Here is a 17,650-nt window from a genome sequence, read left to right as displayed (position 1 = left end):
CCCGCTGGAGTAAGGAAGTAAAGAACAAAGAAAAAGGGTTTCTTTCAGGTGTTTGGTAGGAGCAACGGAGTGGGTGCGGGGTGTAGCTGGGTCAAAAGCTCTGGGCTGGTCCTGCTAAACCGGCAGGACGGCATTTTGGGAAAACATCAGCCAGGCACTTGTGTGTACAAGTCTAGAATTCCAGGAAGAGGTCAGGGCTGAAAACAGGAGATCGAAGAGTCAGTCATTCACAGATGACCCTGCAAGCCAGGGATGGGGTGCTTCACCTAGAGAGAGAATGTAGTGGAAGGAAGAAGAGGCCAACATTTGAAACATGCAGAGAAACAGCCAGTACAGGGAAATGACAAGGGAGAGCCTGAAAGAAGAAACAAAACCACAAAGACAAGAAAGTGGAGAGCGTTTAAAGGAAGCCGCTGACACACGAAATAAGCCAAGGGCACAGCCGTCATTATGGCATGCAGTGTGGGACACAGCCACACAGCAGAAGACACCACTGAATGAAAGGGGCACAAGTTTGTGGGGCCACGGGGACTGACCCACCGAGGGAGCCGGCAGGACGCGGAGGGAGCACGGAGGGACTGGGTCACCGCTGTCTCCCCCGAGGGACACACTGCAGGAGCAGGCCGAGAGAGGATGTCTGGAACACAGGTGAGGCTGCCGGAGAAGGGATAAGGGCAGGAATAAAATACAAGGAGCAGCCAGGCCGGCCTTTGATGGGAGCAAGGCCATCCCTCTAACAGAAGGGCGAGCAGAACCACCGCCTGCCCGTGCAGCCCCTTGGAAGACTGGAGGACGGGAAGGGCAGAACTCCTGTCTCCCTGCCTCTGTTTTCTCAAAAATAACGGGCTACTTTCACCAGCCAACTTTTCCCAGTGGCAAACAGAGGGACAGATTTCCTATTTACTAAATAATACGCCAACCACCCAGGACTACGTACCAGCCGTGTCGATGTTTGGCAACATGCTAACTGTCACAAGAGAAAGTGCGCTGAGTACTTTTTGACACGGACACAAACATCTTTGTTAGCTAACACCTCACTTTCCAGAATCACAAGCTCGACATTTGTAACTCTTCAAGGAGTTAGACTCTCAAAATGTACTTTATATGTGAACGGTTCAACTACGCAACCGCGTGAATACGAGAAGCACTTAGGGCACGCCACAAGCCCGCCGACTAGAAGGCCTCTTGTCTGGCACCAGCAGCTCTCCCCTCATTTCTGGGAGCAGTCCCCCCTCCGAGCATCTGGGGGACACACTGCTGTTTCCTGTACTTCTGGCGGGATTAGCTGCAGAAGAGGTCATGTCACCCAAGCCGAGCACAGCAGAGTCCTTCCTGGGATTCGGGTGAGGCTGGGGGGAAAGTTCTCCTTCATCACAAGTAGGTCGGCAGCCTGATGCCCAGGACAAACACAAACCCTGAGACTAAGGGCAACACACGTGCAGGAAAGAGAACAGGAACACAAAGACGGAGAGAGAAGAGGAAAGAAGGAAGAGGAACGGAGGGAGAACGTGTGGGACCGAGACCAAGAAAGAGTCCACGAGCCCCATGGGGGCAGAGCCCTGCCCCGCACCTTCCTTTCTGAGTCCTGGTTCGGACTTTCCCCTGTCTCACTGGAGTGACTGTGAGAGGGGCACCCGCACTCGCAACCAGGAGCCAGGACACACATTCTGCCAGATGGCGGCAAAGACAATCCAGGAGATAGACGTTCCGGGAAAGACAGGGAGACACTGCCCCTCGCGCATAAGGGAGGCCCAGGGCAGCGGCAGAAGCTCTCCACGCCCCCAGCGGCAGCCCACGGAGCGACCGGGTTCATGGGAGCCTCGAAATGCCTGCACAGCGAGCACACGCGTGTCCTACCAGAGGGCAAAGCAGAAGACGGCCGCAGTGCGGGCCGAACGCCGTCCCCCCTAGAAGAGAAGCTGAAGCCGCAACTGCAACAGCTCAGAACGTGACATGACGTGGAAACAGGGTCACCCAGACAGAACCACTTAGCTTCCGGGGAGGTCGTCCTGGGGCACGGCCCGTAAGACATGACACATGTCAGGAGAGAGATATGTGGGGAAAATGCCGTTCGGACGAAGCAGCTGGAATCCAAGAAAGACCAGACGCCAGCCAGCCACCAGGATCCAGAGAGGGGCAGGGAGGGGTTCTGCGACAGGGTTCGGAGGGAGCCCGGCCTGCGAGGATGCAGATTTTGGACTTCCAGCCTCCAAAGCTGGGAGCCGACCACTTCTCTTGCTTGAAGCCTGCTGGTGTACGATACTTAACAAAGCCCCAGGAAACCAGTCTAGCCAGTGAGGGTGGGGGTGTGAGGGATCACGTAAGGGTTAAGGACACAGCTTTCCGTGAGCATCTGCCAAAAATATCCCTCTAAACTGGGAAAAATGTGGCCCTTCAGGATTTAGCAAGAAGAGCAACTATGGAGCTGGGTATGGGTCCTGCCACTTGCTAGCTGTGGGGTTCTGTCTCCTGGTCTTTTAACCGATACTTAGACGCAGCCGCTCAGAGCGCTGCCCTGGGGTGAAGCGAGTGGACAGGGGTGCAGGGTGTAACGGGGACAGCTCAAGTGTGAGCCGTCAGGAGATCGCGGACGTCCGAGAGGACACGAGAGAGTGTGCTCACTGTGGAGCAGTGAGGCTGGGACGACCTCTCAAAAGACGGCCGCTGTGGTCGACTCCAACAGCGTCACAAGACAGCGCAACAGGGATTACTGAGCAAAGTTTCCATGGAGGAGCATGGAAAACCCAGTATATTGTTTTCAACTTCCTGAAATTCTGTGCTAAGCTTGCTCATATGATAAATTATAATTTAATGAAAATATGCATAATAGTAAAAATTGTAAAAATATCCACATAAAATTTCATAGATGGGTAAAATGTTAAAAGAAATGGAGGACTTCTAGAAAAAAAAAAGTCAGTATGCTTTTCTACTTATGCTTTTCTACTTATTTCCAAACTTCTGTGGTTTAGAATAAAGATTCACTATTCTTGGATGACTTTGTACTTCAACTAAAATACTTTACATATCCTTTCCTTAACATAGTTTCTTTTTTAAATTTTTATTTCTTTTCAGCGTAACAGTATTCATTGTTTTTGCACCACACCCAGTGCTCCATGCAATACGTGCCCTCCCTAATACCCACCACCTGGTTACCCCAACCTCCCACACCCCGCCCCTTCAAAACCCTCAGATTGTTTTTCCGAGTCCGTAGTCTCTCATGGTTCACCTCCCCTTCCAATTTCCCTCCACTCCCTTCTCCTCTCCATCTCCCCTTGTCCTCCATGTTATTTGTTATGCTCCACACATAAGTGAAACCATATGATAATTGACTCTCTCCGCTTGGCTTATTTCACGCAGCATCATCTCTTCCAGTTCCGTCCATGTTGATACAAAGTTGGGTAATCATCCTTTCTGATGGAGGCATAATACTCCATAGTGTATACGGACCACATCTTCCTTATCCATTCGTCTGTTAAAGGGCATCTTGTTTCTTTCCACAGTTTGGCGACCGTGGCCATTGCTGCTATAAACATTGGGGTACAGATGGCCCTTCTTTTCACTCCATCTGTATCATTGGGGCAAATACCCAGTAGTGCAATGGCAGGGTCATAGGGAAGCTCTATTTTTAATTTCTTGAGGAATCTCCACACTGTTCTCCAAAGTGGCTGCACCAACTTGCATTCCCACCAACAGTGTAAGAGGGTTCCCCTTTCTCCACATCCCCTCCAACACATGTTGTTTCCTGTCTTGCTAATTTTGGCCATTCTAACTGGTGTAAGGTGATATCTCAATGTTGTTGTTTTTTTTTTTAAAGATTTTATTTATTTATTTGACAGATCACAAGTAGGCAGAGAGGCAGGCAGAGAGAGGAAGGGAAGCAGGCTTCCTGCTGAGCAGAGAACCCCATGTGGGACTCGATCCCAGGACCCTGGGATCATGACCTGAGCCGAAGGCAGAGGCTTTAACCCACTGAGCCACCCAGGCGCCCCTCTCAATGTGGTTTTAATTTGAATCTCCCTGGTGGCTAGTGATGATGAACATTTTTTCATGTGTCTGATAGCCATTTGTATGTCTTCATTGGAGAAGTGTCTGTTCATATCTTCTGCCCATTTTTTGATATGATTGTCTGTTTTGTGTGTGTTGAGTTTGAGGAGTTCTTTATAGATCCTGGATATCAACCTTTTGTCTGTACTGTCATTTGCAAATATCTTCTCCCATTCCGTGGGTTGCCTCTTTGTTTTCTTGACTGTTTCCTTTGCTGTGCAGAAGCTTTTGATCTTGATGAAGTCCCAAAAGTTCATCTTTGCTTTTGTTTCCTTTGCCTTTGGAGACATATCTTGAAAGAAGTTGCTGTGGCTTATATCGGAGGGATTACTGCCTATGTTCTCCTCTAGGATTCTGATGGATTCCTGTCTCACATTGAGGTCTTTTTTCCATTTCGAGTTTATCTTTGTGTACGGTGTAAGAGAATGGTCGAGTTTCATTCTTCTACATATAGCTGTCCAGTTTTCCCAGCACCATTTACTGAAGAGACTGGCTTTTGTCCACTGTATATTTTTTCCTGCTTTGTCGAAGATTATTTGACCATAGAGTTGAGGGTCCATATCTGGGCTCTCTACTCTGTTCCACTGGTCGATGTGTCTGTTTTTATGCCAGTACCATGCTGTCTTGGTGATCACAGCTTTGTAGTAAAGCTTGAAATCAGGTAACATGATACCCCCAGTTTTATTTTTGTTTTTCAACTTTTCCTCAGCAATTCAGGGTCTCTTCTGATTCCATACAAATTTTAGGATTATTTGCTCCAGCTCTTTGAAAAATACTGGTGGAATTTTGATCGGAATGGCATTAAAAGTATAGATTGCTCTAGGCAGTATAGACATTTTAACAATGTTTATTCTTCAGATCCAAGAGCATGGAATGGTCTTCCATCTTTTTGTGTCTTCTTCAATTTCTTTCATGAGTGTTCTGTAGTTCCTCGAGTACAGATCCTTTACCTCTTTGGTTAGGTTTATTTCCAGGTATGTTATGGTTCTTGGTGCTAGAGTAAATGGAATCGATTCTCTAATTTCCCTTTCTGTATTTTCATTGTTAGTGTATAAGAAAGCCACTGATTTCTGTACATTGATTTTGTATCCTGCCACGTTACTGAATTGCTGTATGAGTTCTAGTAGTTTGGGGGTGGAGTCTTTTGGTTTTCCATATAAAGAATCATGTCATCTGATTGAAGCAGTGAGATTGAAGCAGTGATCAAAAACCTCCCAAAAAACAAGAGCCCAGGACCTGATGGACTCCCTGGGGAATTCTACCAAACTTTCAAAGAAGAAATAACACCTATTCTCCTGAAGCTGTTTCAAAAAATTGAAGCAGAAGGAAAACTTCCAGACTCCCTTTATGAAGCCAGCATTACCCTGATCCTCAAATCAGGCAAACCCTACCAAAAAGGAGAATTTCAGACCAATATCACTGATGAATATGGATGCCAAGATTCTCAAGAAGATCCTAGCTAATAGGATCCAACAGCACATTAAAAAGATTATCCACCATGACCAGGTGGGATTCATTCCTGGGCTACAAGGATGGCTCAACATTTGCAAATCAATCAATGTGACAGAACAAATTAATATGAGAAGAGAGAAGAACCACATGGTCCTCTCAATTGATGCAGGAAAAGCATTTGACAAAATCCAGCATCCGTTCCTGATTAAAACGCTTCAAAGTATAGGGATAGAGGGAACATTCCTGAACTTCATAAAATCTATATATGACACCCACAGCAAATATCATCCTCAATGGGAAAAAGCTTGCAGCCTTCCCATTGAGATCAGGAACACAACAAGGATGCCCACTCTCACAACTCTTGTTCAACATAGTATTAGAAGTCCTAGCAACAGCAATCAGACAACAAAGAGAAATAAAAGGTATCCAAATTGGCAATGAGGAAGTCAAACTCTCTCTCCTTAATGTCGTTTTTCCAAAATCTCTTGAGCAAATCAAAACAAGGTATAGTTTATTTACAAATGAGTAACTTTTAATTCTTTCTGATAAGACTATCTGAGAGATTTTAAAAATGGATTGCACAGCTTATAACCCAAAAGACAAACAAATCCTTCATTTTTTGTTTAGAGAGAAAAATAATTCATTTTGAAGCCTTCCCCGTGCCCCGCCAAGACTATGGTTATTTCTTTGTTTTACTTTAATTATCTAAGTCAAACATGTGATTCCCTGCTTTAAAGTCCTAAGAACAAATGTATTAATGCCTAAAGGGCTTTCATCGTACAATAATTCTGTAAATTTCAAACACCATAAGTAAATACAGGATCTCAACTATGCATCAGACCTAACACAACATTAAATTCAATCACATCCAGTAGAGGTTTGAAGATCAGCAGAAGGAAGGAAAAGACCTAATCTTCTAAACCGAGGTCAGCATAAACGAAACGTCCGCTGGAGCCAAGGTCCTGCGGCCAGTGGCCTGGCTACAGCCAGGTGCTTACCCAGAGCTCGGCAGGCAAACAGAGCCATGGCGCTCTGCAGTCGGTCCGGCCTCAGCGCCTGCACCACCAGCACCTGCCAATGAAGCGCAGGGAAGTTTAAACATAGAACCGCAGACACTTCACACCAGCGTCACTGTTACTGAATGAACAAATCTTCCCGCAGGGATATGTCCATACCGATCGTCGTCCCACTGTATCTACTTACACAAAATGCCACGTATTTAAGAGTGAAAATGTTACTAAAATGCACTGATTTCCTCCAACTTCTCATCAAAAGCCACCGCAAGCAAGTAGTGGTCACAGGTGAGCTCTGTCTTCAGCATCTCACAAGGGGCCGCGCGGCAGGTGAAACAAGGGTACGCAAGGGCCTTCTGATGACAGGACAACAGAGGCCCCCAAATCCTGCCTAAAATTTTCACATCACTCTTCTTATGCTCAATTATGTGTTTACCTAGATGTTGAAGTTATCAAGTAGTTTCTCTTGGTTTTGTTCACTTCTTGTTTTAAGCCACACTTGGTAAAGTACAACTCCCCACAGAGACACGGGCAGGACAGGAGCACTGGGAGCCAAGGGAAGAGAGGCACATGGAGGGGCACAGGCCCGGACACCCATCCCCCGGGCGCCTGCCGGTGCTCGGCCTCTGCCCTGAGTTCCTGCGTGATCCAGAGTGGGGCAAATGCCTTGCCGCTTGCCCCGAGGCCTTTTCTGGAGACACGGTCCCGGGAGTTGAGGGGCAGCCTGTGCAAACTACACCTGAAGGCCCTTCTCTCAGACTTGGTCTCTAGTGCACAGACACCCTCAGGCGGAGGCAGAGGGGTCCCACCAGCCACTCTGCGGGGACTCCATGTCCAGGGGAATGGCACAGGCACAAGGCCCTTCCCCAAGGCAACGTGACACGACCCCCGAAGGCAGAGCCCTCCTGTAAACAGCTTCAGAGTGAGAGACAGATGCCAGGTACTCTGAGGCAGTTAGAGAACTCACCTGTTGAAACAAGGACACTTTCTTTGCCAGAATAGACGGGAACTCTTGCTCACACATGGAGTTGTGATAGTAGGTCCGCCACAGACCCACGTCGTCGAAGCAGAGGGTCTGGTACAGGCTGGGGAGAGCGATCTGAAACACAGACATGACGCTGTGCGGTGAGTGACAGGCAGACCCGGGGTGTGTGTGCGTGTGAACGTGTGCACGTGTGTGTGTGTGCGTGTGTATGTGCATGTGTGTGTGTGCACATGGCTGCAAGTAAGCGGAAGCCAGCTGCCGACAGACGCGTGAGCTGCCCTCTGCTCACAGTGGCTCATCCCAGCGCTGCCAGGTCAGAGACAGCGAGCTAGACGTAGCCAGCCCAGAGTCAGAGAAAATCAAAAACCCAAAGCCCTTCTCAATCAGGGCTGGGGTCCCGCGCAGGGGCACGGCCCGTCTCCCCTGCCACGTGGGGAAAGGCCCGCCACTAGCAGCACGGGGAGCGACGCCGCCGCTGAGTTCCGCCGCGGATCATAACAACATGCCCAATGTCCTGCCCACATCAAATCCTTAAGAAAGCGCTTTGTCCTATAGCACACTCAGGTACTGCACCGTGCTCGTAAACACGCTGCTCCCCGCGGCTCAGATGCTCTAAATCCGCACTTCTTGGTCTCTGCCTGAGACCGACCCTCAGCTTCTCCTGAGCATTCGACACTCAGCCGGAGCGACACCTCAGCACATCCATCTCCTCCTACCTCACCCAGCACCCTCTCTTCTGGACCTCGTTTCTCCTCTCTCAGCCAGACTGAGGTGTCACTGACAAAATTGGGCATATTTGGGGAGTGCTGTGATCCGCACTGACACTGTGACAATATTACCACAATGAAATAAACTCAATTTATTAACTCCCAAGTTACCATTGTTTTGTAGTGAGAACATGCAGTGTTTCCTCTCTTACCAAATTTGAAGCACACAGAGCAAGGCCGTCACACAGGGACACCAGGTCACACTCGTTCTCCAGAACTCCCCTTATAACCAAACATCTGTACCCCGTGTCCAACTGCTCCCCATCTCTCACCTCCACCTCCCTTCGCAGGGGGCCTCATGGCAACCTCCCTCCCCTTCGCGGCTTTCCTGAGTTCTAATTTCTATGGATGAATAATGCTCCATCACAGACGGATAGATCCCATTGTCTTTATTCATCCCTCCACTGATGGACATGGAGCTTGTAATTTTATCTTGGGCGCTCTGAATTATAATAATGATAATAATAACCCTGGGAGTGTAGATACCTCTTAGACACGGACTTCATTTCCTTTGGATTTATACCCAGAAGTAACAAGTGAGGCTGTTGGAGCAGACAGTAGTTATTGTCAATGTTTCGAGGAGTCTCCATGGTGCTTTCCATAATGGCTGCGCCAACTTATATTCTCACAACAGAGCACATCTTTCCTTTCCTGCATGAGCTGCTAGCACTTGTTACCTCGTCTTTCCAATCACAGCCATCCTAAGAGCTGTGACCTGATATTTCATTGTGATTTAATTTCCATTTCCCTAATGATTAATGACGTTGAGCATCTTTTTTTGTCCATCTGTCAGCCATTTGTATGCCTTCTTCAGAAAAACGTCTGTTCCAGTCTTTTGCCCATCAGAGAAGAATTTTTTAGTATAATTTTTTGGAGTATATATGCTACATTAGTTTCAGATACACAACACGGTGATTCAAATCTCTAAACGCTGCAGGGCTCACATTGGGGTAGAGTCACCTGCCCCCGCGGAATGCCACGGCCACAGCTGACCGCACCCCTATGCGGTGCCTGCTGTTTCCATGACTTACTCCTTCCCTGACTTCACCCATCTTGCCCGTCCCCCTTCCCTCCGGCAGCCTCTCCTCCAAACTCTCGCCAACACTGGACTGCAAGGTCAGCGATGTGCGGCAGGAGAGAGGGAGAACGGTTACAGAAACAGTGGCGCGCTGGGAAGACCGGCGCCTGTGCGGACACTAGAACGACGCGTACTATGGCCCTGAGCCAAGTGCTCAGGGATGCACCATCCAAGTAGCTCTATTCATCCCTGAATAACCCATCATATTGCCCAAATTTCATGAGGGAACTTAACCAAAATTAAACTTATAGGGGCGCCTGGGTGGCTCAGTGGGTTAAGCCGCAGCCTTCGGCTCGGGTCATGATCTCAGGGTCCTGGGATCGAGCCCCACATCGGGCTCTCTGCTCAGCGGGGAGCCTGCTTCCTCCTCTCTCTGCCTGCCTCTCTGCCTACTTGTGATCTCTGTCTGTCAAATAAATAAATAAAATCTTAAAAAAAAAATGTTTTGTTAACTGATAATGAAATGTTAGCATGTATTATAAACCTTCTTTCAATAGGAAACCTGGCTTCCCTAAATGTTTTGCATTTCTTTACTTAAAAAGAAATGAGTATGTGGGGCAAAAAAAGCATCATTACAATTTTTGGGTTACAAATGTAAGATTTTGTTCCCCAAGTGTAACTAGAGATCAGCTGGAGATCAAACAATAATCATTAATTTTCTCATTCGGAATTTATGAGCCAGGTCTTAGGACTGTGTCAGAAGTGTTTCACGAGGTAACAAACTCCTAGAAAGAAGGATCCAAGACTTTTACACATCTGTGCCCTCCGCCGTCAACCAGCAGATTACAAATCCGTCATAAACACTTTCCCTCAATAGAATGTATGAACAGGTGAAACTTACATCCCTGTTTTGTCATTAGCTTGTCCGCTCATCTTCACGTGTGCAACCAGAACAGGCGCGTAACGGAAAACGACCTATGCGCCGAGGGCACAGCAGGCACTTACTGAACAGAGGAACGTACCAGTCAGGCTTTGCACTGAGTGTCGGGGACAGCAAGCCTGACAAGGCACAGATCCCAGTCTCTATGCACCTGCAAACTGGGAGACCAACACACTGCATCGTTCTGGCTCAGGCGGGCAGGTGCTGTGACGTAGGAATGTTCAGCATGGATGCCAACGAAGAGACAGGATGAAGAAGGCAAGTCCTCAAACGCGAAAGCGATGTTTGCCAGGTGAACACGGCCACAGGGCAGGCTGGCAGAGGGAGGAGCCACGGGACGTGTAAGTGCGAGAAACTGAGTGGAGACTGACTGGAGATAGCAGGGAAGAGGCGGGCAAGGAGCAGGCCACGGACTGTCTTCTCTCCTAAGCAGATGACGACGGACTTGATCCTGGGAGCGATAACCAGCCCTCAGAAGGCTTTAGTAGAGCGCAAACCGAAGTGTGCGTCAGCTTTAAAGCATAAAGGATACAACGGAAGAGAGAGGCCTAAGATCGGAAGCAGAGGCTCTGCAGCAAAGCCCCGGTGAATGGTGAGAGTCACAACTCAGGGGGCGATCCCAAGGACAGAGGGGGGTGTGGGCGAGGGAGGGACCGCGAGGACGGGGAGGAGCTGCCAGCGAGGGATAGTTCAAAGATGAATAAAGCAAAAGAAACAGTTTGAATTGGAAACTCCTAAGTGCACTGCATCTCTCTACCAATCCTGAATTAGTCTATCGATAAGGCCTCCACGCCCCGTATCGCATCCTCTGTTTACTTCTCTTCTACCCTCTGTGGGTGCACCACGCAGAACCTTGTGCCATGGAGACCAAACGTGTGTGTGCTGGAGGAAAGATGTAGCTCAGGATTAAAGGACTAATCAGAACAGAGTAACTCTCTGACATCCTTTCCCCAGGGCTCTGATGGCAGAGTCACTGCAGTATCAACACTGAGATGAACAGGGAGCACCAAAAAACATAAACATGACTCGGGCGCAGAAGCTGCGGCATCCCCCACAGCAGGAAAGTCGCGAGTACCTTCAGTGTGGCCACTGCCCAGCTGCGCTCCTGGTCTATCCACGACGGGAGCTGATCCCGGATCCTCTGCTGGGAGTCCTTGGGAAGAGCAACGTATTTGGTGACATTCAGACTTAGAAAAATAAAAGACTAGCTAACTGTATGAACTCTGATTTGAAAAACTCATTCTGTGTATTATTACTTCATTGTTTTACTATTGTAAAATTCTATACAACACTATTGTAAAATTCAATGTAACAAGGTATAATAACCATCTACACAAATGTTGCATTCATTTTCATTGTATATTATCGTTTATGAAACTTAAAAATGTAATAAAATATAATAAAAATGGCCACAGATTTTACATTATTTTTAATAATATCTTGCATTTCATACATAATCTAGATTTTGCATTACAGCTTTGGTATTCTGCTTTGAAGTAAACTATTATTCATTACATGTTCAAATAGAAAAGTAGTAGAGAAAAAGCTAAACTTGAATGAAGTTATCAAAAAATTTTAAAAACATTTTAAACTTCAGTTATATGAGAATTTTCGTAGTCATAACACAAAATTCTATTTTTTCAGGATTATAAAGTGTTCTTGGGATAAAATGTGTACTGAAAGAAACTGCATTAGTTTCTTAGTATTTAATTAGTATTATTCTCATAAGAACATATGTCTCTAAGGACAAAAATATTTAGATCCGTTTTATAGTATGGTAGTAGAGGCAAGAATATATTCCTCTAGTTAAAGTACAGTTTCAACAGAACTGTAAGATTCCTCTGAAGCAAATAATATCTCAGGAAGCCAAAGAGAGAACTACTTTCCCTAAGAGTGAAATAATTTTATTATTTTTACTTACAGCTTTCCGCAACATGTCTCCAACAACCACACCTGTAAACGTATCCCATTCCTATTGAATAAAAATATGATTTACTCAAAAAATATAAAAAGACTAACCAGCTAGCACAATTTTTTTTTTCTCAATTTCCCTATAAGATGGCTTACAGTGCAGCTTTCTAAGGACATGGAAAAAAAAAAAAACAATAAAACTCATGTCATGTCTTCCCTTTGTGGTTCAACACTGACATCAAGAATGAGTTCATGTAGCAACATAACACATTCCTAGGCAAACGATGAACAATAATTTTTTACTAAAGCCAAAAACCTAACTACAGTTTCTCTCCCTATATATATACAATGCTTCAACATCCAAAAATTTACATGTCGTGTTCAGTCAGTGTTTATCTTGATTTGCCCCATTATACGCCACTTTTCACTAATAAATAAGCAATAAAGTGCATCAAAAACTTAAAAAATTCTGTATGCTGGGAAAAAATAGAGAAAAGTACTTCCATTAGCTTCTCTTTTTCAACAGATTAGGAGAAGACTGCCCTTATACTTTTTTTAAATTAATCCACAGAATCATGACTGACCCAGGGCTATAGAATCTAGGGCTCCAAGATCTCGGTGTTCACCCTGACCTCCCTGCAGGTAATAACGGGCACTACCATAGTCTTTGTTATGTACTGGTCGGCAAATAAAGAGAAAACATATAAAATTTGAGAGCAATATAGAAAAAAACAAAATTACTTCCTGCCTCCACCCAGCATGACCACTCACTCCTCTTCACTGAAATCATACAGTCACGATGGAATAGAAATGGTTACTATTACTAGACGGGGGTCAGAGAAAAATGTTCTCTTCCCAATATTTACGTACACTCCGGCAGGGAAAACCAGGGAATATTAAGTCTTACACAGTGTGGAATGTACTGATCATGGTGAAAAACATGTTACAGGGGGAGGGAAAGGCATCAAAGCTAATGGTGGAAATAAAAGGAGTCAAATCCACAAATTCAGGAGAAACGATACAAGTTGGCCAGAGCAAGAGAGAAAAACAGGCACGTGGAAAGGTCTGCGTTCTTCAAGTTTGATTCCAACAAGGAGAGCCCAGGACATGAAATCCAACCAAGCAGCAGGGACGGTCACAGCTGGACTGTCTATCTGTCCATACGCTATCCCCCCACCTTGATGCTCCACTCTCACTTGACGACAGTGACATCAAAACCAGAAAATTGCTTACAAATAACTTTCTAAATGTCAGAAGCACACCAGAGATGGATTAGTTAGCTCTAACCTGAAGGAGGTTCTTTTCAAGTGGGAGAGGTTGATAGGGCAGACCAGGAATGAAGTTATAGACAACGAAGATGAATTATACATAAAAGACTAACACAAGGCTCTGGGCTCCAGGACGTTTCTGGAAACGGCCCACCTTCTTGCTTCCCATGCTGACTCGGAGCAAGTCAGTGAAGGGGGTAAAGAAGGCAGCTATCCACCAGCACTATTTCACTTTGTGTATGTATCAGCTCCGCTGCTCGTGCGAGCAAGACAAGCAGGGGACTGGGGTTCAGAAAGGTCTAGAAACACTGGGGTAAGTCACTCTGCCTCACCATCCCTTCCATATACTGGGCCCACCCAGAGGGGAGAAGCAGAAATCAGCGTCTTGCACTAAATTTTTAACTTAGTAAAAAATCAATAGGTTGATAGATAATTTCTAGACGAAGTTATTTCTACTCCAACCATAAATCTGCCCATTACCAAACTTCTATGTAACTCTAACAGTTTCCTCCCTTACCCCCACTTACATTGTCTTGAAAAAGTTCAGGATGCATGCCTCGAACAAAATGCAAAGCAAACATCAACTGATCAGCCTGAAAAGAATAACAAATGTTATCTTGCTGTTTCTAAATGTGTGTTTTCAGAAAAGCACAGTCCTGAAATGTCAGTTCACAAAATCTGTGTCCTATCTTTAAATTACGTACTTTTACCAATATAAGAAATGGCTATCCCAGTGGCCCCTACACAGAATAATATTTCCAAGTTTAGGTGGGAAGGATAGAGAAAGTACCTGAAGTTTTAGAGAAAATGTTAAAGATTAGTCATCATATAACTGTATGTATACATCATATAATTTATATTTATGTATATCATATAAATGCATATGTGTCACTTATATATACATCATATAATTTATGTATTAATAATATACATCATATAATTATATAATTAAAAAATACAGGTTTATTTAACAAGCTGAAATCCAATTTTGAGGTCTGAATTAGTCATTACCATGAAGATCAACCCCCTGCATTAGTAATCTTCATTTTGTCATTGTGTATGCTTACATGATCCAAAACATTCTCTATGCCCTTAAATCAAGATATTTCATTTCTAGAAAGTTATGCAAAGAGATGATGAATGTATTTATAGATAAGAAATGAGGATATTTGATGCAAGATTTTTTATTATGGAGGAAAAACTGAAACAAACTAAATGTTCAAAAGTTTATCATAAATAATATTCAAATCAAAATATATAGCATAGCCCATACAATGGAAAGAAGGGCAATATGTTCATATAAACATATATGGATATATATCTGCAAAAAAAATTGAAAGAAAAAAGGAATCAATTTTTATTGGTGATTTACAACTATGAGTTATTTTTGGTTTCTTCTTTTTCTCTTAAGTGTATTTTGTAAATTTTCTAAAATAAACTTATCTCATTTCTGTTTAAAAATACAGTAAATGCTTATTAAAAACAACAAAAAATCATCTACTCTAGCACCATCTTTCCCACCAGATTATAATTTAAGCATTTCATATAGCTTCCCCCACACTATAAATAACATTTTATATCTCATACGTGCATATGATTATAAATCTACACCCACACTAACTCTAAGGGCTGTAGAGACTAGCAGCAAGTGATCTCCTCACGTGGGGGAAAATCGCTCCTCTGTTGGAAAGATTCAGTGTCTCGAATAACACAGAGGATAGTTTCCTTTATGAAAGCATATGTTACATATGTATACACAAGTACTCAACGAATGCCTATTAAATGAGTAAATAAAAACCATGTGTTTACAACCATAACATAGTCAATGCCTGAAAAAAAAAATTCTCAAAGTAGAAAAACTTTAAGCAGATGGCCATCACTCGGGTGTGGATAAAAGTTACCACCAGCTACGATGTGTGTGAAACGACTCCCATGTGGCTTAAAAACACAAAAAGTAAGACACAGCATCTGGGGAGATGTGCAGTGTTATCAGGTACCGGGGAGTACGAATTCACGCGGCCCAACCAGGCTCACCGGGCTCTCTGTCGATGGTGTTCCCGGCAGAAAGTGGCCAAAGAAGCTGTAGCCGGCAGTCAGCCACAAGCATTTAGGAACAGTATTCTAATAAACGACAATTATGACTCCAAAGTACTCCTAAAAATATAATTTACTGAGAGACAAGAGAACATTTTATTTCCAAATAAACTGGAGTCAAATTAAGAATGAACACATCAAGCTTACGGACTTCCTGTGTACTTATTTCAAACAATAACAACAACAAAAAACCTGCCAATATCTAGTTGAGAAAACATTTTGTGCCTCCGATGTCCTTGATCTACACTGCTCATCAGACCAGGAAATTTAGGGTTTTTTAGTTCAATGTCAATTTATCTCATCACACTTGGGTTCTCTTACAAAATTCTTTACTATCAAGGGGCTATATAATAAGCAGCCTCTCAAGTGATTATCAACATAATTAGCATGAAGAGAGATCGTTAGGAGATGACTGCATGGTATGACTCAGCCACACAGTGCATCCTCTGTCATTACACATGCTCGTCAATGTTCACAAAGGGTAAAACCATTAGCACAGGACTCAAAGGAGATACGGGAATCCTCCAGTGCACGTCTCGGCTGGGACACAGTTCACTTGTCCAGACACAACCGTTCAGCTTTACCCCCAGCCGGTCAGCCCAAGTCTCTCTGCATCCAGCAGAGTGGGTTTAAATTCCAGTTCCGACATCCTCTACATCCGGAAAACCTACAGAAAGGTGCTAGCTCTAAATCTTGATTTCCTCCCTTCTAAAATGGGGTTGTTGTAGGAATTAAGTAACAATGCATGTCCTTGCACAGTGCCTGGAACACTGGAAGGTGACAGAAAATAACTACCCGCTTTGCAGTAACCTGATGTACTACATAATACTGCACTGAAGAGGAAATTTATCTTAAAAAATTCTACAAACCACATGATTCTCAGAGATTAAGAAGCAGTAGGAAGAAGAGCACTCTACCCTATTCGTCACTTGCAAACACATTCAGGGAAAGTATAAAACAGATGTTACCGTATGAAGCCTTGCTCCAATCTACACAATACTGAGATAGCACCGACCCTGAGTACCCACACTTGTGCTCGAAGTCACACATTTTCATGAACAATTCTATGCAATCCAACTCTCCTTATGAGAATCTAAAGGGTTAGATAAATGCTAAGTTTCAAAATTTCCTAAGCAGAAGAAAATGATCCAAATTATCAGGATTCATTTTAACAGCAACAAGTTATAAAATTTATAAACAGTCAATCAAAGAACATCCACTTTTCTGTAAAAGAAAACACATTTTGACAGAAAAAAATACCAGAATCCAAATTCAATGATTTGTCAGATAAATACAATCATAAGACACTAGGATTTTATTTTGAAAATGTATGATTCATCTGTATTTTACTCAACTAGCCAATTCATTGGAAGAGGGAGGTGAGGTGAGCTCTCCACACCTCACCAGACAGTCTTTCTGCACATCAGAGCTCCCTTAGGAAATACTTCCACGAGGAAGGCCAAACACTGAGAGTACATGCCCTTTTCTCTACTCTCATCCAATATATGTGGAAATTATTTAACACTCCAACGCAACTTCCACTATTTTGTATCTACTCCAAGTGATAAACTGGGATGAAGAAATTACCTGGAGAAGTACTAACTTGTACACAGTTCCATTATAATCATAAGTTTTGGGGAACCAAGTATGCTACTTATGCTATATTGTCCAAAATACTTTGGTTACTGAAAGAAACACTTTTGGTCTCTTGGAGAAGAAGAACGGCAGAGCCAATGATCTTGAGGGAAAGAGCTTTCTCCATTCGGTTTGGTTTATTAAAAGTCCAAAGTTCCTGCTACAAAACAAGTCAATCGTTTTTGTTCCAGGTCAAGCTGGTTCTCTGTGGGTGTGACGTGACCACTAATAACCCAGCTTCTGTTTCAGGGTCTCTTGCTGCCACAACGCTGTCACCAACACACCAGCAACATCAGCAAGAGAGACTGGCAGGGAGGGTAGTGTGGAGCTGACTGCCACAAACGCAAAACCCTTTCGCTAAAATACGAAATCAGTTCCACCCTGGGTCAGATTACAGTGCTCAGTCTTGAGAAATGATCTCATTGCTCTACAATTCCTGTACTTTCTGGTTACGCAATGCTGGAACTCTGTGGATTGCTGAATTCACACTGATCGAGAAATCGGAGTATTAGAAACCAGACAG

The 17,650-nt window shown here is 44.3% G+C and overlaps 1 protein-coding gene across 1 annotated transcript in view; it reads right to left on the bottom strand.

Moving 5' to 3' along the window:
* DYNC2H1 (dynein cytoplasmic 2 heavy chain 1) overlaps positions 1-17,650 on the bottom strand; it is a 274,850-nt gene that overhangs the window by 123,957 nt on the left and 133,243 nt on the right. Inside the window, exons 72-76 of the mRNA XM_032844099.1 lie at positions 13,926-13,991; positions 12,141-12,191; positions 11,295-11,372; positions 7,477-7,608; positions 6,495-6,567 (exon numbers count right to left, since the gene is read on the bottom strand). Coding sequence (XP_032699990.1) covers positions 6,495-6,567; positions 7,477-7,608; positions 11,295-11,372; positions 12,141-12,191; positions 13,926-13,991 — 400 coding nt within the window. The remainder of the gene's footprint in view (positions 1-6,494; positions 6,568-7,476; positions 7,609-11,294; positions 11,373-12,140; positions 12,192-13,925; positions 13,992-17,650) is intronic.

The sequence above is a fragment of the Lontra canadensis genome, unplaced genomic scaffold (genome assembly GCF_010015895.1).
Source record: "Lontra canadensis isolate GAN:19392208 unplaced genomic scaffold, GSC_riverotter_1.0 scaffold147, whole genome shotgun sequence".
Lineage (NCBI taxonomy): Eukaryota > Metazoa > Chordata > Mammalia > Carnivora > Mustelidae > Lontra > Lontra canadensis.
The sequence above is the reverse complement of the archived record's forward strand: the minus strand, read 5'-3'. Positions and strand labels throughout refer to the sequence as shown.